The 23767-nt window shown below is 40.3% G+C and overlaps 1 protein-coding gene across 2 annotated transcripts in view; it reads right to left on the reverse strand.

Moving 5' to 3' along the window:
* Positions 1-24: 24 nt before the first annotated feature.
* The window catches only part of rims3 (regulating synaptic membrane exocytosis 3), a 38802-nt gene continuing 15059 nt past the window's right edge, over positions 25-23767 (reverse strand). For both annotated transcript variants that reach the window (XM_044336479.1, XM_044336478.1), the window contains 5 exons: positions 8109-8250; positions 7884-7996; positions 7082-7183; positions 6831-6970; positions 25-6180 (listed from right to left, as the gene is read on the reverse strand). In XM_044336479.1, coding sequence (XP_044192414.1) covers positions 5968-6180; positions 6831-6970; positions 7082-7183; positions 7884-7996; positions 8109-8250 — 710 coding nt within the window. In that variant the 3' untranslated portion in view covers positions 25-5967. The remainder of the gene's footprint in view (positions 6181-6830; positions 6971-7081; positions 7184-7883; positions 7997-8108; positions 8251-23767) is intronic.

Below are 23767 nucleotides of genomic sequence, written 5' to 3' on the forward strand. Positions count from 1 at the left end.
AATCCGAAATGTTCTTTTTTTTTCTCAGTTTAGTTCTATTTTCTTACAAAACTACGTGCACCTTAAGTAATCAATTTTGCAGCGTACAAACCACAAAAATACCAGTTTTACATTATCAAATACTGCACATAGAAAACATTTACAAAGCACAGGTATAAAATTACAGCTCCCTTTTTCTTCTTTGCCATAAACTGCATCCTTTCATCAGACGGTCTGCTAGTATGCTTTGCCCTTTAAAACATACTCTGTGAACACTCCTTGGTGGAAAGGTTAAGGCCAGTTAGAGAAGACAACCACTTATCTACCAACACCAGCAATTTCACTGGGCTGAATGTTTTGTTTAACTCACCAAATGAGTCCAGCCATCTTTACATTTCTATATGTGCTTGGGAATTTCATTATGTTCCATTAAATATAATCAAAACTATCAAAGGGTAAACTTTGTTTTGAGGGTCCATATTAGCAGTTAGTCAGGTTGTATTTAGGGCGTTTGCTGGGCTTGATAAGATGACGGTTGTCTTGACAGTGGGGAGGGGAGCTACAGTGGCCTTAATATAATCTGACAGACAGCTAAAAAGACAGGGTGGCTACTCAGGAAACTTGTGCTGTGACATTTATTAATGTGGATGAAGACAAACTGGCATATTCAGCAGCAAAACCTCGCAATTTGCCCATCAGCTCAGTAGTTTAAAAAAAACACTACAAGAAGATGTCTGTTTTGTTCTAGTTGACAGCTGCTACATTGGCAAACAGACATGTGGAATGCATGCATCTTTAGAAAATGAAAGTACAATAAAAACTCAATAATAAAAATTTGTTGCTCATGGGGGGCTATCATAAGATAGCAGTAATTCACAATGCATTGCATGCTCTGTTGAATCTAAATTGCTTTTAAGTGTCTGAAAATGGGATTTGACTTTATATCTCATTTGTCACAATGGTAAACTGATACAGATACAGTCTGAGGTCTCCACACCTTCGACTCTCAAGAGTGAGAAAGAGGCCGAGAGTGACGGCCCCAGCAATAGTAAGATGCTACAGCCCATGGTTATTGCCAGAAGAAGTATTTCAGAAAATGGAAGGCTAAGTCCATGCTACTTTAAGATGCTGCAGCATTTTTTGACAATTCTTTTGCATCTTAGTGATTTCTCAATGATGTGGTACTGGGTCAAATTGACTTCATCATTATTGTTGCTTGTCATTATAATAATTATCATTATAGTCATACCATCATAAAGATTAAATACAAGAAAATCATCAGAGTAACCATGCGTCAAACATTTTTGAGTACAAAGTACAAAAATCATAACAATCCCATCAGCTTGGTAGATAAATCGAAAAGTTAAATCGGTGCAGGGGGGGAATAGCAATCCTTCTGCTTGAAACCCATCATGGCGATTCAAATAAATAAATAAAAATGCATTTCGCCAGACAGAATTCATGCGTGTTTCAACCACGGAGCTGTTCTTTTAAATGGATACAAGAATGGATATAAGAATAAGACATACAGTATACAGTACAGTTAAAGAAGGGGCTGCCTGAACCAATGCAGGCGAGGTCCCTGGAAAAGTCTTCAAAGAGACAGTATAGCAAACAAGATGACAAAAAAATTACACTCAGTTCAGGTGTAAGGATTAAGAAATACATTCATAAAACTATACATATACACATATATAACTTCAGTACAATATTTCAAGCAAAATACATTTGTCAAAACTTTCAGTTGTGTGCTACAATAGTGAAGCAATGTCTCCGACACAAAATAAGGCCATTGTAAACTGAACAAGCCCTCATTTTCGCAAAAAATCTAAAGGCAGGTTGTGCCCACGCCGCCTCTCTAACCTACTCCTCCTCCTCTGAAGAATTCCTTTCTCCTTACAAAAATAAACACATTTTCAACATAGCACTCAAGAGACAATTCAGGTTGATTGAGGATATGTTATAAATTTTTTGCACACGATAAAATTGGGTTGCAGAATGCTCAATGTGGATTTTGGAGAGAAGCAAGTGAGCGTATGGGTTTACACTTCAAGCATCCGCAGCCTTTACATTCAAACCTCAGAGCTTCTGTCAAATCAATAACATATAGCGTCTCCCTTTCTGAAACACAAGCTCTTCATGCTCCATGCTGTTTCCTGACGTTACAATAAACTCTTCTAAAGTGTCTGTCATCGACACCTTTCTGATTCAACCTGCTTTCATGCAGCTACCTTCACATTCAAAAAAGTCTAAGCATAAAAACTCTCTGACAACAAGCTGTAACTCTGCCCCGCGATAGTTTACCCTGCTGCTTATGAGGCTTCCACCTTCTTTTTCAGCTTTATGATCATTTCTTCAACTTGCTTAAAACAATAGTCTGTGTCCAAGTAATTCAAATGACCATGTGGCGAGACAATGCATGGGAATTATGTGCATTTTTTTTCTAATCTATGATAAATGCCACAACAAGAGAAAAAAGGTGTTAATGTTCATATCTGAAAACCCTGATCCTTGAATTCTCTTCACTGTGGTCCACAATATGAGTGTTTTTTTAATAAATATCTACACATTTAAATCTCTCTCACTCACATCTTACCGCTCCGCCAATCATTATGCATCACGCAGTACAATAAACTTATTAAAAGACACACACCCACACTACACTTTGAAGAAAGGCAATATTTCCACTTTCCTTTTGGTTGCAGGAATAAAAGGATTTGGACAAATTTGGCAAATGCTCTCTGCCCTCTTATAAACACGTCTTATAAGATAATTAGACATCACTTTGCATTGTCTCTTTCCCTACTTTCAATCAAAACTGTTAATGTTTTGGGCTAATCAATATACAGCAAAGGGACACACATACAGTCTCATACAAGCTCCAAAACATTGGAAATCACATGGAAAAATATTAACAGTTTTTTTTTATAGAGGTTACAAAGGACTGAACATTCAGCAGTGAATAGGGATGTTATACAGGTTGAGAAACTTCTTTAGTTTTATGTTCTTTCCATTTTGTTTCACTCGTCAACCATTTATATATATATATTTTTTTTTTTTGTCTTCTAAGATTCACAAAAGGCGCACACAGAAGAGAGTGTGTGCAAATACCAAGAGCATAAGTCCTTATTTTTACATCATGCCAGCTGTCCACAAAAATAGATACAAATTAATAAGGTACATAAAAGTACTTCATATACATGACCATACAGTTAAGGAATCGCTTCAAAACGTAAAGAAAATCGGAATCCATGACATTGCTGGTTCCTCTAAAAGGGTTGTATACATAGCGAGAGGTGTCATCATCATCCTCCCAAAAATTCAAGAATGCCAGAGATCCCTTTATCCAAAGTTTAAAGAGCGTTGAAACATGAATTCTGTTGGTCTGAGGTGCTGCAGAGACGAAACGCCTCGGATTTTCCCTTTTTGCAGAAACACGAAGAGAGGAACGAACCGTACAGCTCAAAGAACATCTTAGCAGTCGATAGAACATATGGTGGTGTTAAAACCGAATATGAGCTTGTAAACACACTCAAGCTTTTAATAGCTTATAAGTTAAGACTGTTAACTCTCCTAGTACAACTAAAATATGACAGTCTTTAGTGTTTTTATCCATGTACAAGGTTTGGTGTAGGTGTCAAGACAGACAGATTCACAACACTGAAGAGTATATTAAAAATCTTCATCATTAAATAAAACAGTAAACACCAGTAGCTCCGTTTGCTGTCAATGAAGACTCAACTGCTGCACATTTACTACAGCAGCCGACAGGTCAGTGTTACGTTTTTGAGAAAGACATTTTACTCTCAAAAAAGGAAAAAGTAAAACCATCTGTTGTCATTTCAACAAAAGGTCAAAATTGACAGTTTTAAAAATCGGTCAAACACAGATGCAAAAATAAAAAAAAATATTTTTCTGTCTTTAAAAGACATGACATTTAAAGTTTCTGGAGTGATTGAAATGTTACATATTCCTACTTTATCCTAGTCTATGTTGTTTTTTTCCCCCTAAGCATTTTCTTTGCAAATAATAATAAATGAAGTGTCAAATCAGTGGCAGAAAGTGCTACAGGTAAAGCTGACCTGTTCCAGTTGTTCTAGTGGGCCTTTCAATCAAATCTTAAAATACACTTGAGTTACATTTCCATGCTGGCATTCAATTAAAAGATTTAGAGATGCACAATGCAGTGTGACCAAATAAAATAAAATAACAATAATTTAACAGGTGGTCAACCACTGCAGTAATTCAAACAGAATACATATTTTACAGTAAAGTGCCATAAACATACTGCCTGACTCTGCTGAATGCTGATCATGCTGAAGGATGTAGTCAGATTGACATATTGCACCTGAAACAAGTAAACTACTATATCCCGGCAGGCTGACAATCACCCTGCTGGCAAAGTAATACTGGCGTAAATAGTCGGATATCAAAAAGAAAAAAACTCATCTGGAATTAAATACATGTTTACACATTTACAGCAAAGGTTTGGTTACAGTAAGTGTGACAGAGAGGTGTGACCAAAGAGAAAGTCGGAGGGTTAAAGGTTGTACCAAGTGTGTGCGTGTTTGCCTGTGGTTGCATGTCTAGCTGTGATTTGAGCAAATGTGAAGAGAAACAGAGGCACATCCACCACTTTCCTGCTTCCTTCATCAATTAGGAAGAGTGCAAAAAGGAAAAAAGAAGATGACATCAAAATGGGAAATCAAAGGAAAGTTCAAACAAGTCTAGGTGCTGGTATACAGAGAGACTGACACTGTGGATAATACCCCGCTGGATGTGGAACACAAAAACCCCAGACTAGAGCTGGACACATTTCCCAGAACGCCTTTTGTGCTGAGTGCCCTATGGTACAACAGTCCAATACTCTGAAAATGAAGGCAGGATCAGAAATTTGTCCATCAGCAAAATGGGGTAGCTGGCTGGCTAATTTGGTTCTCCTCTTCTGCAGAATGGCGATGATAGCGCTCTCCCAGTCACCATCCTCCTCCCTAACTCAGTGCAGTGCTCTTTTCTCAGGACGGATCGCAAAATAAAGTGGCACTATACTCCTGTTACATTGGTCAAGGCAAGCTAAATAAAAAGATTGAAGCACTTTAAAATGTCTCTACAAGGGTCGCAAGCAAACATGCAGAATGCAGCCGATACATACATTAACACAAATAAGTATTTAACTATCTATCTATATATATATATATATATATGTATATCTATATATAAACTCTGCCCTGTGAAAATTATAGAATAGCAGTGTTGCTACCTCACATAATAGCCATTATGTGAATATCCAAGCCTGTTGCCCAGGTATGTTTATGTGTTTGGCCTACCGTTCTCAGCTCATGTGTGTAGAGTGTATCTTCTTTTTTTGCATTACATCTAAGTCATTGACTCTGCTACATATCCATACTTTATATTGTATACTAGTTCACCTACTACTTATAGTAATAATAACAACAATAACAATTGCTTTGGTTTTAAAAAATAAAGTTTTTTTTTCTTAGTTTGGCATAGAGAGTTTAGAAACTGGCATCGGGATGGCCCTGGGATGAGTCGTGCCACGGAAATCTGGTATCTTGGAATGCGGAGCATGGCCCCTGGTGAATCGTTGCGTCATGGTGGGAAATGGTGAAATGGCAGGATGAAAAATGCTACATGTTCTGGTTAATTATGTCTACTTCAAGATGGAGTTGCTAACCGCTATCGCCACTAAAAACACTCATCAGTGAGTGAGAATGTGGGCGTACAGTAGAGTTTAATGTCCAGTATTAGATATGGCAGCATGTGTGTGTGTGTGTGTGTGTGTGTGTATGAATGTGAATGAGATCAGGTGTTATGTTTAGTGTATTTTCCTGCACAGATGCACATGGGTGTGTGTGTATGCCTACCTGTCTTGCGCTTTGAATACAGTCGTAGTGTATATACAGTACGTGTGTCCGTGTGTCTGCATGACTCTGCCTGTGCCCGTGCATGTGGGTGCGTACTGGGTGTCTAGGTGCACGAGGGGCTGGTGGCACTCTCCAGGGAGGACTGGGAGAGGCGTCTGGTGAGGGGTCCGATGCTGGGATCTGCCAGAGAGGAGGTAGGGAACAGCTTGTACCAGCCGCTGACTCTTGCAGACAGGTCCAAGTCCTCCAGGAGGATCTGGGCCATTCCCATGAAGCACTTGTGGTCCATACGCCCGTAATCCCCCCACACTATTACCTACAGAGAAGATGAGGCATGGGGAAAAAAATATAAAATTATACTGCAAATGTAACACTGACATTTTAAAGCTGTCTGTATGCTGCGTTATCCAAGTCATGTTCTATATATATATATATATATATAAAAAATCCCCCCTCTCACCCCCCTCCCATGGGGGGGGGTGGTGTGTCTTCCTCAAGATTGGGTCCTCTACCAGGTATATATATCTATATCTATATCTATATATATATTTAGTTTTTGTTTGGATTATATGAGCAAGGTACAAAGTGATACAAGGTATTTATTAGTGAGTTTCAGAAATTCTGAAGGATTATGTCACCTTTGAACAGAGCCGGGCTAGCTGTTTTCCCTGTTTTCTGTTCGCATATTTTATGCTAGGCTAAGCTAACAGGCTGCCAGACAGATAGGAGAGTGATATTGATCTTCTCATCAAACATGGCGCCAAAAAGCGAATAAACATATTTCCAAAAAATATCCAACTGTTTCTTACTTTTCATAGATTCCCATAATAAAAAAAATTCTCTCAGTACCGGTGGAAGACCTGTTCCGATATTGTCAAATCTACAAGGAGCGTACAAGGAGAAATAAGGAAGGCAGGATGGAATATGGGAAAGAAAGAAAGAAGAAGAGGTGGAGGAGTGGCTTACCTGTAGGACTTTGCCCTGAGGACTCTCATCAAACAACAGAGCCTGCTGGTAGGTGGGGTCCAGAGTCTTCTTCACTACTTTGGTTTTCTTCTTAGCCAAGCACACGCCATTCTCCAGGACATACACCTTCACGTACGTCGCTGCAGACACAACATACAAAAAAAACAACAACAATGAAATTCCCACAAACACATACAGGAAAAGCGCCTGACTCTATGACGCAAGAAGCAGATGAAGTCAGTTCACAGTACCTGGTATGTTCTTGGAACCGGGTTTGGGGGTCAACCCTCTGGCCTGGTTGACCTCCACCTCGAGCTGCCCTCCTCTGTCTACCACGCCTACATGGACATCCCCTTCAGAAAGAAAACACATTTCTTACAGTCTTATAAAAACTAAATCAGAAGCAAAAACCTAAAAGTACTGTTGAGTTCTGTTGGGTTTAGTTGACCCTTTTTTGCAATAAACTTGGGTTCACTGAGGTTGCAATTGCTAGTATCTAACAGCAGAGGGTGAAACAGAGCTATAAGTCTGTCCTTCCAAACAGGCCAATGGTGGAGCACACTGCTCTGTTCAGTTGTTTTCCACAAGCAATGACCTTTGCATAAAAAATTTATATCTCATGCAAGAATAACTTGCTGAGTGAATATACTTGTATTTTTCTTGTATTGTGCTCCATTTTTAGACACTGCTGTATATCTGAATGTTTGTATATTTTCTATATTGGTTGATGTAGATATTTGAATTGGACTCTCATCCTATAGACTAGTCAGTTTAGATACTGCTCAATGATAACAGCATTTATTACCTCTGATTATCTGGTTGCTAATGAATTAAAATTGACTGTGGAGTGATATGCTGTTTTGTCAGTGTTTAACAGATGCTTCACACCTGAATCTTGCTGTTAGAGGGGTGTAAACACAATTAAATACTAGCAAAAAAAAAAAAAAAAAAAAGACAAAATGATGCACATTAACTGCATGAATCACCACAAGAAAACTACTAGAGCAGAGTGAAACCGACTGGCATTCCTGGTCTACATTGCTGGTGGCTTACCCATGGGGGGTGTAGCTAGTGTTTGCCGGCCTACGATCTGAGCTGGGCCTAGTCCATCCAGAAAGTCACTGAACTGGCTCTCAGGCCCCAGGCGTGTGGTAGGGAAGACAAACCTGGCAGAGAAGTAACAGAATTAATACTGGCTTGCTGGCTTGCTGGCTGGCTGGATGGACTGATGGATGGATGGATTGATTGATGTGTATTGATGGATGGACGAATACTCACGTTCCATCTGAGCTGTTTGAGTTGGTGCTGCCGTCAGTGGAATCCTTGCTGCCCTGCCGTGTCACTCGGTTCCTCATCTCCACGGCAATGCCAGTCTCTGTGCTCCGTCGGATGGTGCTGCGAAGCTTCTTCGTCCCACCGTCTGAAAAACACAGAGGTCACAGCTCAAGCTTTAACTGCCCTTTTTTCCACCAGGATAATCCACTAAGCCTAATAATCGGAGGAAGCCGGGGGCCTGTCTGATAAGGAAGTCAGGTGTTATGGAGAGCCGGCAAATATATGGTAAGCCATTCACGTGGACTAAATGATTTGAAGCCTTGTCTGAGAACCACAAATTTTCTTCTGCAGATGTTAAAATAATAGATGGCTCCAGTTTAATTTAGTAATTTAATTTAAAAGGAACAGTTTATGTCTGTGAGATGTGCTGTGCAAGAACTATCCACAATGTTTACTTTTTACTACTACTCTGGAAATGAAGACAAATTCAGGTTGGCCTTGAGAACAGACCATCTTGCCAGTGTTTATTTTGAAGCAAGTTCACTCAGGCGGGAAGGCAATCTCACCTAATATCCACTGGGATCTCCCTGCACTATTGGAAAATCTCTCCACTTCGTAGGTATTACTACAGCCCATTTTAGACACACAAAGCCCATTCACAATAACTGTTGTGTGTTGGGGGCAATAAGCTTTTTGAAGGACTTGCCAGACTCGCAAGGTAGAAACACACACAAACTGGCAGCAGTGTTGTGGTTGGCAGGGTAGAAAGAAAGTCATGAGGCTGAGCAGGGAGAGAGGGAGAGGGAAGGAGGGAGGGAGGGGTATTTAGGCTTTACAGCTCTGCTGACACTAGGAGAACGGGAGTGAGCTGGAGAGCTAACCCCAGAAGAAGCTTGCAGGGCATCATCCCCTGTAATGACACACTGTATCTGTGTGACTTGACACGCTGAGTTCAAAGTAGTAGGGCGCAGTCGAAGTGCTTTGGGTTCAGGATATGACCTGTAAGGTTGTCCAGTATCAGCCTACAACCCTTCGCTTATCTCTTCTATCACTTCCATCTTTCTCTCTCTGTTCTTCTTGCAACATTACCCAGAATCATGAATTACATTTATGTACACACTCTAGACAATGATAACATGTAAAGGTCTGATTGTAAATATAACAACCATCATTTGGTGTTTATATGAAACATTACAGCCTGGGAACAGGTAGTAAAAGAGGGGAAGGAGATGTAAAAGAAATAGAGACATAAAGGGAATGAAACACAAAGTCCACAACTGTAAACAATAAAAGAATATAGAAACCACAAATTCCTAGAGCTATTTAACACAGTGATCTTTCAAGACGCGTGCACACACTCACGCACAAATGTCATGCTGGCACTAGACAGCACAAGTGTCTGTACATTCACACCTCTGTGCAACATTTACACTCCAGCACACAGTGTCTGCACGTGAGCAGTCTGGGCTACAGGGTGACAGTATAGTCAGACATGAGGATGAGGAAGCTGCTGTGAGGAGTCAGTAAAGCTCGCTTTGTAAAGACTTCAGTCTGTACAAGGCTTGGACTAATTTCTGGGACATCCCTTTGACAGGGGCTTTCTGGGCCGGCATATTTTTTAAATCCTGCCGTAGGGATTGAAATTCCTGAAAATGTCTTAAAACCTCTTCAGTGAACTTGTTAATTTAGAAGTTAATCATTGGTTAACAAAGCAATAGCAAGAGGAACAAACTGATTGACTTCCTCTGTTTTAGTGCTGCATCTGCGCAGCTCATTATAACTGTAGTTGTGGTTGCTGTAGAAACTCGTACATCTCTCCTCTATAGGGGCCCAGATAGTTGAATGGTGCAGTGAAGTCACCGGGGGAGACTTTAACAAGCGGTTGCTCATTGTTGCCAGTTAAGCGCACACCCAGGTACAGCCGTCCCACTTCATTAGCCTGAGCAACTCCAAGCTCATTAAGCATCCTCACTGTGCCCATCTCATCACCATGACAACCACAGACATCCCGCATCATCACCATCGCTATGGAGATAAACAAAGCCACTTGATGAGACTGGGAGGGGGGGGGGGGGGGGGACTGACACAGAAAAGGAGGACAAGTAGAAGGAAGTGTTGAGGAGAGATGGGTGAAGAGAAAGACGAGAATGATGGGGTCCCATGGGTGTTGGAGATGAGGAGAGGGGTGCTGCCTTCTGCTGCCTTCTATTTATAATCCTGCAGTCAAGAATATTTCCAACAGTCAGTGAGTTTGTGTGTCTATGTGCGTGTGTGTGTTTGCAGCATCACACCCAGACAAACTCCATGCACTCCTGCTGCCATGACAACCCTCGCCCTCGGATCTGGACCCAGACAATGCCACCTGAGACAACTGGCGCCATGGCGACAGGCTCATCTTCCCCATCACTTTTTTTTCAAAAAAAGAAAAAAAAAAAAATTTAATCGAGGCAATGTTTCACCAAAAAAATCCTGCACTTTAGACTGAAGACTGGACTTCCACCATCACTGCAAGAGTAATCTGAACCGTCTCCTTGCTGAGAATTAAACCTGGTGTTCAAAATATAGCGTTAAAAGTTATTATTGCAGCATTATTAGGTTACAAGTGTCTACGTGTCATGACAGTGAAATGTGTTTATCATGATGCTGAATCTGTCAAAACATCCTTCATATACCGTACAGCAACACAGTGGTATAAAATCATCTTCCTTTGAACTATCAAGCAGCTAGTCATTTAACTTTATATCCACACTTGTTACTCATTTGTCAGCCGACCCCTCCCCTCTCATCAAAACAGCCCCCACCCGTGGTGCGAAGCAGCGATCTCTTCCTTCCTATTTAATCCCCTCCTCCTCGTCTGCGCTTTCCCTCCGTTCGTTTCCATGGCAATGCCGTCTGCATTGCACCAAGAGCCCCGGCCTGCGTGTTCACTCATAAGCCTTTTCACTCGCATTGTCCTCTCCACGAGTCCGACTACTTAATCAGCCACCACTTCTTTTTCCCTCTCTGTCTTAAATTGTATCTCCCAACACTTCTCTTTGTTTTTATTGGTGCTCTTTATCTCCAGCTCTTTGTTTGCTTGCTATCCTTTTTCTGATCCTTGCTCCCACCCCTTTTTCCTACACAAACATACACTCCTTGTGCACTGAACCCTTTATTGTATTTATCTGCCTTTTCAAATCACTCTCACTTTTATTCTGCCTTTTCTGGAAGTTCACCAGTCTTTTGGCTTCCGTCCATCTTTATCACAAAACTCCAATCTCCTTTTCCCGCTCCATCCCATCTGAATAATTTAGCATATTTTCTCTCTCCCTCTAGTGAACTTTGTTATACAATTTTGACATCAAATACACAAACATCCTGGAAGAGGTAATTAGAGGTAGTCTGACATACATGTGGTTTGAGTAGTGTTGAACAGCTAAAATAACAACATTACATAAGATGTTGTGCTTTACTGTGCTAAAAGGGGGGGGGGGGGGGGGGGGTTCTTGGTCTATATATGTGTGCCACAAGGCTGTTAAAGTGTCTCATGTTGGCTTCACTATGATGAGTAATACCTCGTCCCTGAGGACATGAATCTCACAGAAATGTGCGGCCCAGGGCGTAAAACGCACATTCTAAACTTTCTTTGTGTGCGCAAAAAGCTAGGTATTCATTGAAGCTACTTATGCAAGCCACATGTTTGATAGTCATGATAAGGCAAGTCACAGGGAAGAAGATCAGGATGGAAGAGAGACAGAAATGATGGGGATGAGGAGAATTAATAGCTTCAGTGGAGAGAATTAATAGCAGAGGGAAATAAAGAAAGGTGGGATTACTAAAAACGCCAACAATGCAGAAAAGAGCCACACACAGTAACTGCACGCACACTCACACATGATATATAGCCTCTGAGTGCGTGAGTGTGTGTGTGTGTGTCTGTGTGTCTATGTGTGTGCTCAGTGGATCATTAAAGCCGCTCTGACATTTGGAGAGAACACGGATGAAGCCTTTCTCATTATATGCTGTAATATAGAATGCTGTTTTTAGACTCCCTGGCTGCGCCGACATGCCTATTGGATGCACCGGTGACGGCAACGATCCACCATGCATAGCAACAGTAACCAAGCATGGGTGTTGGAGATGAAAGATCTGTTGAGGTATGTTCTCTGTCGGACCCCTGCTAAATTTGGAAAAGAGGGAGATTCAAGGTAGAGAGTAAAAAACAAAACAAAACAGAGGTTATATATAGATGGATCTGTGATTCAGAGTCATAGTCATGTATCATACAGTTACATAAGATTATATAAAGAATAAAGATAGATACTAAACTAAACTTATCGTTCTTATCGTATCGCAACTGAGGACAGTTTTATACAACTGTCAGCCTACAAATGTCAGTAAGTACTCTATTCTATAAATGAAAAAATATGTCAGTGGAGTTTAAATGGTTTTATCCTCCAGGAAGTCCTCCTCCTGGTTAAAACACAATATAAACCTGTAATACATTTGTTATATTTGCCTCCCTGGAAAAAGCTGGCCTGGCTCTGTCCAACAGTTACAAAATCCGCCTAACAGTACCTCTAAAGCTCACTTATTTACACTTCAAGTTTAGTTAGTTCTTAATGAAAACAAAGTTTACAGGGGGTTATGTGCCTAACTATTTTGTTGAGAGCAATAACTTCCTGGATCCTCCACTGGTTGCCTGGCAACTGTTCCTATCAATCTTCTCATCTAACTCTCAGCAAGAAAGTGAATAGGTATATTTTCCAAAATGTCAAACTATTCATTTAATGAATATGATGTGGATCTCCATGTATGTCTTGTTGCTCACGTTTGTGTGTATTCAACCATATGGTTGTGTTATTTGCATGGCGGCATTAATACACAGCATGTACTAAATCCTGTTCTCTCCTATTCTTGCTAAATCCTGTTCTCCTTTCTAAGTCAGTAATTCAGCTCTAACAGAGCATGCAGGAATAAATGTGACAGAGAGTTAAGTGTAGCCTAGTGTACTAAGTGTTATTCTGTCTTTAGTGGTAATGCATTGGGAGTTAAAACAAATCTCCTGTGTTGTCTCTGTGTGTATGTATACTGTCAGTGTGTGTGTGTGAATCACATTAACAGCTCAGGCAGGGATGTAAGGGAGTGGCCAATAAGAAGCGATTAGCCTTTTCTGAGCACCATGTTGCATAGGAAATGATTTCTTGAAATCTAAAACCTTCATGTATGGCAGGATGTCTGTCAGTGAGTTAATATGCCACACCGGCTCCTGTCTAATGACAATTAATTACAATGAGGAAAAGAGTAATCTAATTCAGATGTAATTTCCTCTTGATTACTCAACTCTGTGGCTGATGGGCAAACGATTTATAGGAAAGGAGCAGATAAGAAAAAAAAACAGATGACATTAGACTGCTAGAAACTGACAAAAGTTTAAATTATTTCACAAAACCTTCATTGTTAAGCACTTAACGCAATTTTACACTAATAAAACCAGTGAGACAAAGGGCGAATAGAATATCTGGTACATTTACAAAAAAAATATTACTTATCATGTATTAAAGGTTCAATGTGTAAGAAATGGCCAGAATTTAAGTTTAAAACATTCCAAAATTAATTAAAATAATCAACAGAATGTTAAAAAATAACAGTTTTGACATTATGTCAAAGACATATATGTATTGTGTTGCAGAGATATACTGAAGTCAGCATGCTAAACAGCTAGCCCCGGCCCCATCCGGCCTGTACTGTCTCATAATATCACTTTGTACCTCAGGGGTGATAGTGAGTCACTGTGGTGTCCAGTCTGCCCTCAGTCCAACATGAGAGGATGAAGAAGTAGCGCTGCCCCGAGCCACCAGCAGTAATGGCAGAACCAGGCTGAATGTGGTGGAAATTTTCGCTGTAGGACTGTTAATATTTCACTTTATTAAGTTTTAATATTTCTTCAGGCGGGAAAGTAACCTAGTAGATTCCCAATATGTGGTCAGTTTATCCAAATAACGACTATGTGGAAAGTTGCACCGACATTGTCAGAGCAGTTGGCTGCTGCTGCAGATGCTGGCTGGGCATCAGACATCAGCTGGTCATGTCAGCTGATCCGATGAACCGCACTGAGTTGCACCAGCTATGTGTAAGCTGGCCGTTTGGCATCGTAGCACATCGTAGAAAGCTGGATCGATATTGAAATATGATATCAATAAATTAGGTCTCTACTGGATTATGGTGTTGTAAAATAACACGTAATTAATGAAAAAATTAGGCTGTGTGGCAGAAAAACTGCTGTTTTACCATTAGTTAGTTCTGTGACATTTTATGATTTACACCTACCCTAAGGGCATTTGTGTAACTATTTAGTTGTTAGAGTTATGCTGTAACTTATCTCCGTGGTGCAACCGCTTTCTGATCTGCGTAGCTCTTTTTTTTCCCTTTTTACCACTGGCTCTAATGTCTCCATAGCATTCTGATATCTTACACCATAGCACAGATTCACTGTAAACAGTAATCTTTACACTATATTCAGTGAGTGATACTGGTGGTGGCGTGATGCATTTGGGGGGAAGGGTGTGGGGGATATTGTTGGATCAGGTGGCCAATTCTCACACATTGAACCTTTAAGTCTTAAAATCACAATTCTGTCAGTCAAATTAGATATTTCCAATTCTTTCTGATATATTTTCACTGTGTTTTCAAGTCACGGTGGTAGTATCTTCAATTAAAGCAGAATAATGAACGTAGGTTGAGAAAATTCCCCAGACAAATTGAGTTGCATTGAGCAGAAAGGAAATTATCATACCGGCTTGCAGATTTTTTGCACTCAGGCTCAGTCTCAAAACTAGGCTACATCTCTTGTTCAGTGTTTCCTGCAGTACAGCAGCAGTCTCCCTGTGCCATGAAACAGATTTAGATTTAGAAATCAGCCTGCGTGTATGTTCAAATTGGCTGAGAGGGAACTGATCTCCCGTCCACCTTTTCTACTGAGGCACCAGACGACAGGCAGGCAGCAGGCTTGTGTACGTTCTGTCTAAGTGTGTGTTTACAGCACTCCGTGACGAGAGGAGTGGTAATGACACCCTGATTATAGCTCTTGTACACTCAGACATACACACGCACGCAAACACATACAACATGATGACTCACCTCACACACTTTTTAGATCGGTGACAGGCATTGCAACTTTGTGCCTGCCAAGGCCTTGCTGGGGGGCCACTAAGTGCTCTTGCTCATTTTCGACCCCGGTTGCTAAATCTGAGAGCAGGTTGCCAAATCAGCTAAAAGCCCCCCGACATACATGGGAAATAACATCTCGGCTGGCTCTGCTGTGTAAAAAAACCCTGACATTATGTAGAATACAAAGAAGAAGAAAAAGCAGTTTCGTGTTTTTTCACAAACAGAGCTCAAGCTTTTCATTGAGAGCTGCATTGTTGTTAAACATTAAACATTTTTGGAAATCCACTTGTTCGCCCTCTTGCCGAGAGATGGTTGCAAAGATTGAAACCACTCTCATGTCAGTGCATTAATATGAAGCTACAGTCAGAAGCCAGTAAGCTCGGCTGAGCACAAAGACTGGAGGCAGGGGAAAACAGCTAGCTTTGCTCTAACCGAAGGGAACATCTCCTTTTATGCATTACATTTTGTGTTTTTAATCTGTGTAAAAGTGACTTGTTGTGCTTTTGCAGGGAGTTATGTGCAGGACTGTTTCTTGGCAGGATGCAGTAAAGGTCTTGTCACACCAGAATGTTGCAAAATCAATTTTATCTGGTCTTCTTCACACAATATTTGGTCTTAGAAATTCTGTGACATAGTGACTACTTCTAGGGCTAGTTGGTGACCTACAGTAGCTGGAGCGCTAACATGCTAGCCGGACATGAATTGTTAGTTCTAGTCAGTCAAAAAAGCTCACTGACCTTCTTTTTATTTTCTCTTTACTGTATAATTGAATCTCCTGGCATCTTGTTCTTGGGATTGTACATCATTTCATTCAGCAAAGGGTTTTATTGAGGAAGAAAAAAAGCTGTTGCAAATGGACAACAAGTTCAGGCCGTTTATTCAAAAGACATATTTGTACCATCAACTCCTGTGTCATAACTGTCTGTAAACCATTACTCTTTTGTGGAACAGTTTATACTACGAAAGCTTTAGAGCTGAGCTTTAGAGGTGCTGGTAGGTGCTTTGTTACCTTTGGACAGAGCCAGGCTAACTGTTTCCCTGTTTCTAGTGTTTGTGCTAAGCTAAGCCAAGTGGCTGCTCATACAGGCATGAGACTGATATCAATCCTTTCATCTAACTTCTGGCAAGAGAGCAAGTGTCTCTTTCCAACAACTATTTCTTTAAATATAAAGTTTGCATCAGATTGCAGTTGCAGTGCAGATAAGTTCACATTTGGTTCAGAGTCAGTGTTTTACACGCAGGAGCCAGTCATGGCCACACAAACACAAACACAAACACGCACACACACACACACACACACACACACACACACACACACACACACACACACAGAGTAACAGGAATACAGGAAAGACACATCATCAGCTGAATGGTTCACCGATCTATCTGGCTAAGAATAGAGCATGGAACATGGAGGAGTTGGTGAGTGAGATTGAGAAAACATGATAGACACTCGCAGTGAGAGTGAGATCAAAAGAGATGAAGATGAAGGAAGGAGAGATACAGGAGGGAAAATTAAGATGTCAGTGAGCTGGGGGGGGGGAAACTCAAAGAGGGTGATGAGGGAGAACGGTAAGTGGAGATATGAGAAACAGACAGGGAGAGAAAGTGATCACTGGTCAGCTTAGACGGTGTTTGGTAGCCTCTAAATGCACCGGTGGGGAACAGAAAGCTTTTAGAGATGTGAGTAAGGTTTCAGTTTGCATGTGTCAGGAGAGCCAGTGACTCAATACTCTTCAAAAGAAAAATGAGGTAGTGGTGCTGGAGGTGGGGGAAAGGACACAACAGAGTAGCAGGCCTTCCTGAAATAGCAGCTCAAAAGACACAAGGAGGTTTTTTTTGATTAGTCATATCATGTGTAGTCATCCTATGACATAGTACTACCATAGTTCAGATATATCAGTAAACATCTTCCATTGTTATTATTTAAACACTACACAGGTTTTTATTCACAAGCCTTTCTTGAGTTGTCTTCATACAGTATGAGAGATATTCTTTTGAGGGGCATATTTTCCCCTCAAAGGGTCTGATAACCATAAGCTTTCCAAAATTTCTCTGCCAAAATTCCTTGAGTGTGTTTACTAACTGTGACTCAGAAACAGAGCTAGAAGTAGGGAACGAGTGAGTCACCCCGAAAACACCCTGAGGATCGAAATGCCAGGTCTACTCTCTGGTCCACTGTAATACAGTCTAAAAGAGACATGTTGAGGCTGACTCTCTTTAACCATTGGATGTACTAGTGTGACCTTTTGTTGCGTTATTGCTGGGATTCCTTTCTCTTACCAAAAAAACCCTTATCGCTTTTTTATGTGTAGTGTGAATAAATGTAAATAAAAATTGTAATATTGTGAAAATAATACAAGAAAAAAAGCTGGAATTGAATCAAAGCCTTTCATCATTAGAATGGTATATAAATTAATATATATGAACAAGGGGAAAAAACGCAGACACATGGCATGAAATTGACATTTGACTTATTTTTGAATAGAAACAGAAACCACCCCAAAAAGTTATCCAAACTTATCTCCCTTGTGCATCACATCAGCCCAATCTGTCCGGCAGAGCTATCTCAGTGTGGACGGAGTGCAATGACCACAGTGCAACTATTTAGGTCACTACAAAGACTAGTTCAGCCAAACTGATGAAAGTGGAGCATTAACTAAATATTAACATGCAACAGTTAAAGATAAACAGTATGAGCACTGCTCATATCTTATGAATAGCGACCAGAAAATTGCGGGCTAACATTAGCTAAAGACAGAAATGTCTAAAACAACACATCCTTCTGGAAAAAATCATAATGAGCACTTTTCTAAATGCTAACAAGTACTGCCAACTACAATTTGTGAGCACAATTTGCTAGCAGGCTGTAAGCTAACAATAACAATAATAATGTTAACAAAATAAGATAAGCAGTGGTAAAAAATGACTGTGAAAGTATCAAAAACATTAGCTAACGAACCAAACATGGATGAAACTGACTAATGTTAGCAACACAAAATTGCACACTTATTGCGCATAAGCTAAGTAACTGTGTCATGAAAATAGCACAGCAACATCCACACGAATAATGTGAGTTTCCCTTTAAGTTGTAATAGACTTTGTTATGTTCTGGCAATATATGCCATATAAAATCTGCTTGTCTCTAACTGGCTAGCTAAGGCTAACTAAAGCTACAATAGCCGTGTCATGATTCATGTTGTAAGCATATTCCAAGAGTTTCTGTAGTGAAAGCCTCATATCTTCGGTATGTCTGTTCTACATAGAGAAATAAAGCTTGCAAACATCTAATTTTTTTTTACGTGATGTTTGTTGACATAAATTAAGTCATGCTACATATGTTTGTGATACTGAGTGAAGGACCAGTGTAATTTCCCTGAAACACATAGAAGACTGAGTCAGAAGTGTGGGTGGGAAATTGGTTTCTTAACATTACTGGCAACAAAGCCCCTTCACATATCTTTACTCTTAGGCTGGAGCTACAACTCAAAATTATTTGTTGGACAGTAATACATCCAGAAATGTATTTGCTGTGGGTCTCATAACTGAGTTGGAATCAATTTAATAAGCAAACTAAGAAGTATTATCTTCCTGTGTCAGATATTTACGGTCTACCTTTCCTTCTCTGTCTCTGCTTCTTTTCTGTCTCTCTGGTGTACTTCCAGTATTATCTACAAACACCACAGAAAGAAACCATGCAGAAGAAAGATACATTTTAAGGAATTGAAAAGCGAGTTTGAGAGAAAACGAGGATGGGTGTTGAGTGGGTTGAGAGAGCTAAATGGAGCAGAAAAGAGTGAGGTGATGAGTGTGAATGTGCACCAGCCAAACACACACACACGCACACACATAGCACACATGCACGTATATAAGCTGGGAGGGGACTCGGGGTGGAAGCCTTACACTGGGACGCTCACCAAAAACACACACACATCCATGCCTGGTTTCCTTTAATCTAACTCTCCTGTGCACTGCATCTCATCAGTGGCGCTTGTTTCTCGGCAAGCCGCGTCCCTCCGTACAGACTGACAGTGTACAGGGAGACACTCTGCTGGCACTGTTTTCACAGTCATGGATAAACCTGCTCAGGAGATAAGACTGTGTTCAAGGGAGGAGTGACTCACCCATTAAACCGAAAGAAACCGCGTGTGTGTGTGTGTGTGTGAGTGTGTGAGTGTGAGAGTGTTCTCTCCTCATCGATACTAATAATAGCAGGTAATAAATACAACACAGACAGAACCAAAATGCCATCCCCAACACTTGCCTGTTACAAAACCTAGAATAATGAGGCTATAAATGGAAAAAAAAAAGATGAGGACAACTGAGATACATTATGGAATAAAAACATACAGTACACCTAGGTGTATCAGACAAGCATCTCTATATAAGATCACCTTATAAAACAACACCTGTTTTGTGACAATGTACTGCACATTTATACAACATCTCTTTATACAACTTTATGTTATCACCATAAAGGAACCTTATCTGTATTTTTTATCAGTGTTCAAGTTTATTAAGTTTGTCCTTCATCCTACACCTCTATGCTTTAATGCTGTATTTAACCTAAATTTAAAATGCCTATTCTGATACTTATATTTGGCAGAGACATGTCAGTTCGATAATTATAACGTTAGCTACGGGTCTACACAGTTATGCTTCCAAAATGGTAAACATTTTTGTTTGGATACACCAGGGGGCATAATTAGATGTCATCCATTAACACTACTGCCACTGTCAGAGGTCTCAGCTGCTGCTGGAAAATGTTGACAAGCTTAAAGTCTTGAAAAAATGTCCTTGCCCTACTTTAGAAATCTCGATTCACTCCCTATGATGATGTTTAGATTGGAGTTTGTGGCTAATTGATGTGCGGAGAGTGTTACTGCGACTGAGTTCAGACATTTGCTCTTGTTCATTTTGTATTCTGCACTAAAACCAATTGTGTACACTTTGTTTATTTTCTTGTTAGCAGTACTGATTACATTGAAATTTGAACCCTGTGTCGTTTATCATGTGAGCTGATTATATTGATACACCCCTAATGACAACTACTGTAAAAGGCTGGACCATCAGACTGTGATCAAGATTTTTTTTTAATAGCTTTATTTCCCCATGTAGTTTGGTAAAGGTGCAGGGCACACAACACAAAAGGAATTGCCATGCAAAAAATATACACTCCATGTCAATCAAAAACTCTGTCAAGATGTATCAACATCTCTGTCCACAGTCTTTGTATTACCTAAACAAATAACCAAACAAAAGCAGCCTGTACCCTCTCACCCCCTATACTCTATACCACTCCAGCAAAGAGAAAAAGAAAAGAAAAAACAAAAATAAACAAAAAACTAGAGCTATCAAGCTTACCACATAATCTATTTGTACACACATATTAAATATACTCTACATAGCATATGTCTACTGTTGCAGAGTATACAGGATCTCAAAATCCGCAGTCCAGTCACCCAGATGGAAAAACAGATGGTTAAAGAAACTGTACTCTCCTCCCCTCCTTTGCCCTCCAAATCTGTTTACCACCAAAAACTTGAAGTAGTTTGAGCTCGAGTGGCCTTCATCACTGCCTGAATAGATTCTATTTTATCCTCCTGTGCCCAGGCACAAGAAGCTTCAAATGATAACACTAATGTTTCCATTGAAATATGTTAGGTTTGTGGGAAGGTTTCTATCTCATAACCAGGATTTATTTTGCTGCTGTTAAGCCTGCAAACAAAACTCTCTCCTTATGTACAGGTAGGGTTATGGTTGAATAAGCATTCAATAACATTATTTATGGGAGACAGAGTACAGAACTATCCAGTATGGCAAAGAGGATGGAGGCAACCTTCGTCCAAAACAAGTGCACGTTTGGGCAATTATACTAATGTAAGTTTTTGGAGTGCATAAGGGGTGTAAAGGGTTTTGAGTAATTCTTAATTGGCATCTCTTTCTTGGTGTTAAGTAAAATTTTTGAATTAACTTACAGTGCAATAATTGGTTATTATAATAGCAAGAAGAAAGTGTCATATTGTTACATAATCTGTGCCTGTGATCAAGCTAAAGTTGTCAAGAGCTTTCATATCCGAGCAGAGATAAGAGCTTCATTCTTAAAAATAAAAATTGATTCTTCTTTTAAAATAGTTATAGCACATCTATTTTTCGGAAGAATCAAAACTAGCCGTTTTTGGCAGTTTGGAAATGATGTCGAAATGCGGTCATTTTGAAAATAACAAGCAATTCTTGCTTGGACAAGTCTACAAAAACACCTCTTTGCTTGCATAAGAGCTTACCGGGATAGATTCTGCTGATAGCCGTAAATTGACTGGATCCAATTCACAAACTGGAGCACGGCTAGAACATACCCTGCAGAAAGTCTCACACAATAACAACACCATAACTACATTACCTCCTAATAGCGCTTTAATGGTGAGATGTTGACATATTGCCCAACTGTCTTTGTTCACTCTGTCTTTTTTACAACTTTGTGTCTTGATCAGCCGCCTCTGCGTTCAGTCACTTTCTAAATTTCTCTCCATTCATTCGATTAAGTCCTCCCTACAGATTTTATTATTTAGGGTAGAGTTCTCTCTACATTCTGCCAGTACAAACCTAACCAACACACAGATTTTTAGTTAGTAGATAGAGGGCTGATTACCATCTGATCATAAAAGATATAATAGTACAGTATGTTAAAAAGGGTGTAATAAATTTACAATAACGACTCAACTAAACTAAATAAAAACATCCAATTGATTTTGAGGGCTGCTTTGGGTCTTTGTTTTTCCCTCAAGCTTCACTTAGCAACCACCACAACGTGCAACAACAAGTGGTTATATATCAGTTATCAGGCATAAGACTAAGAATTTACTCCATTTATTTTTCCCATTTCTGAATCCAAATTCCCAATTTACCTCCGTCTCGCAGTCACTCTGCCCAGGGGACCAATTCAGTGTGTGGTTTATTGGTTATTAGCTGACCAACTGAGCAAAGCAGAGGGCAGGCACCTGGGTCGACCCACCCCATCAGCCAATCAATGCATGTGTCACTTGGAACGTGGAGCACTGGCAGCTGACCAGATTGGGCCGTTAATGACCGTCAGGAAGGAACACAGAAAGGACCCTAATCGAACTTGACCAACCGGGAAGAATTTTTTCCTGTCGCTCTGTTCGTCTGGCTGTGTGACCTCCTGTCAGCCTGTCTGTACGGGTCGCCCCTCTAATTATATGTACCCGTTTTTAGCCTCTAGCTGGTGTGAATTATGAGGTAGAGAAAACAACAGATTAGGGCAGATTCTCACTGGGTCATTCAGTTAACAGCCTTGTTTGTCTCCAGGCTCAACATAGCTACGAAACGGCCAATTCTCAGTAGTGCAGTGACATAATCTCATTGTTGGGTGGATTGTACATGTAAAGAATTTACGTGAAGCATCTATCAAAGCACGTTCTAAATCTTCTGCTACCTCTTTCTTCTGCCAACATTTTGATAGCTGAGTACACTACTGTAGATGGCCAAAACACTCGATGAAATTCAGCCAAGCCAGACTGAATAATGTGACACTTACACCAATGGGTTGTCCAAAACTGAACAAACCTGAATGCCAAGTAAAAATTATTTCACTTAACCTCATGGACAAATAAAGAATAGCAGTACACAAATTGCCAATCGTTACACATTTTTAACAGTCTTGTTAAATCAATTAAAAGTAATAGTACTGGAACGTTCAATATTTATGCTCATTGATTGAAGTCAAACGTCATTAACTGATCATCTGGAACTCTTACATGGAGCCACAATGCTCAGTGATGCAATACAAGAGAAACAATACAAAATAGAGCCATGAATGGTTTAATTTCACTCTGAAAGGAATGATTACATTGTTTCCCAAATTTAAAATGGAAATGCACGTCTTCAGGAACAATATTTGACAGTCAATGAAAGAGTTAGGTTTGTGTTGGGGTTTGTGTGTTGTAAATTACCAACCACAATAAACCTACCTCCATTTCAAAGACTGTTGTGGCCAAAACAAGAGGCAAACTATCATGCAGGAGAGTGAGGTTGAGCTGAAGATGAAACCACTGTAGCAAGGAGAGATGCAGTGTGGATGGAAGAAGTGGGAGCGGTGCATGATACTGTGATTTTGTTCCAGGCGCGATGTGTTCCTCTGGCAGCTGAGAACATCTAAATTTAGACACACCCCTCGTCTCCCCTTCCTCTTCTCTACATCCTCAGCCCCTCCTAGCCTCCTCATCCACACTTTCCCCTCCATTGTGCTCTCCTCATCACCACGAACACAGACATGAAAGCCCCTGTGGTGAAACTATCGACAGCTCTCCCTGCGTCAGAAAAGTGTCAGCTGTGCCTGAGAGCGTCGAGCTTTGTGTGTGTGTGTGTGTGCAACATGTAGAGCAACAGCTGTCACAAACTGATGGATGCCAAAAACAGGTAATGATACAGGACTTAGGTGACTGTATGTGCATATGAATGATAGTGTGTGTTCCTGTGTACTCTGCTGGTTAGCC

Source organism: Thunnus albacares, chromosome 19 (genome assembly GCF_914725855.1).
Source record: "Thunnus albacares chromosome 19, fThuAlb1.1, whole genome shotgun sequence".
NCBI lineage: Eukaryota > Metazoa > Chordata > Actinopteri > Scombriformes > Scombridae > Thunnus > Thunnus albacares.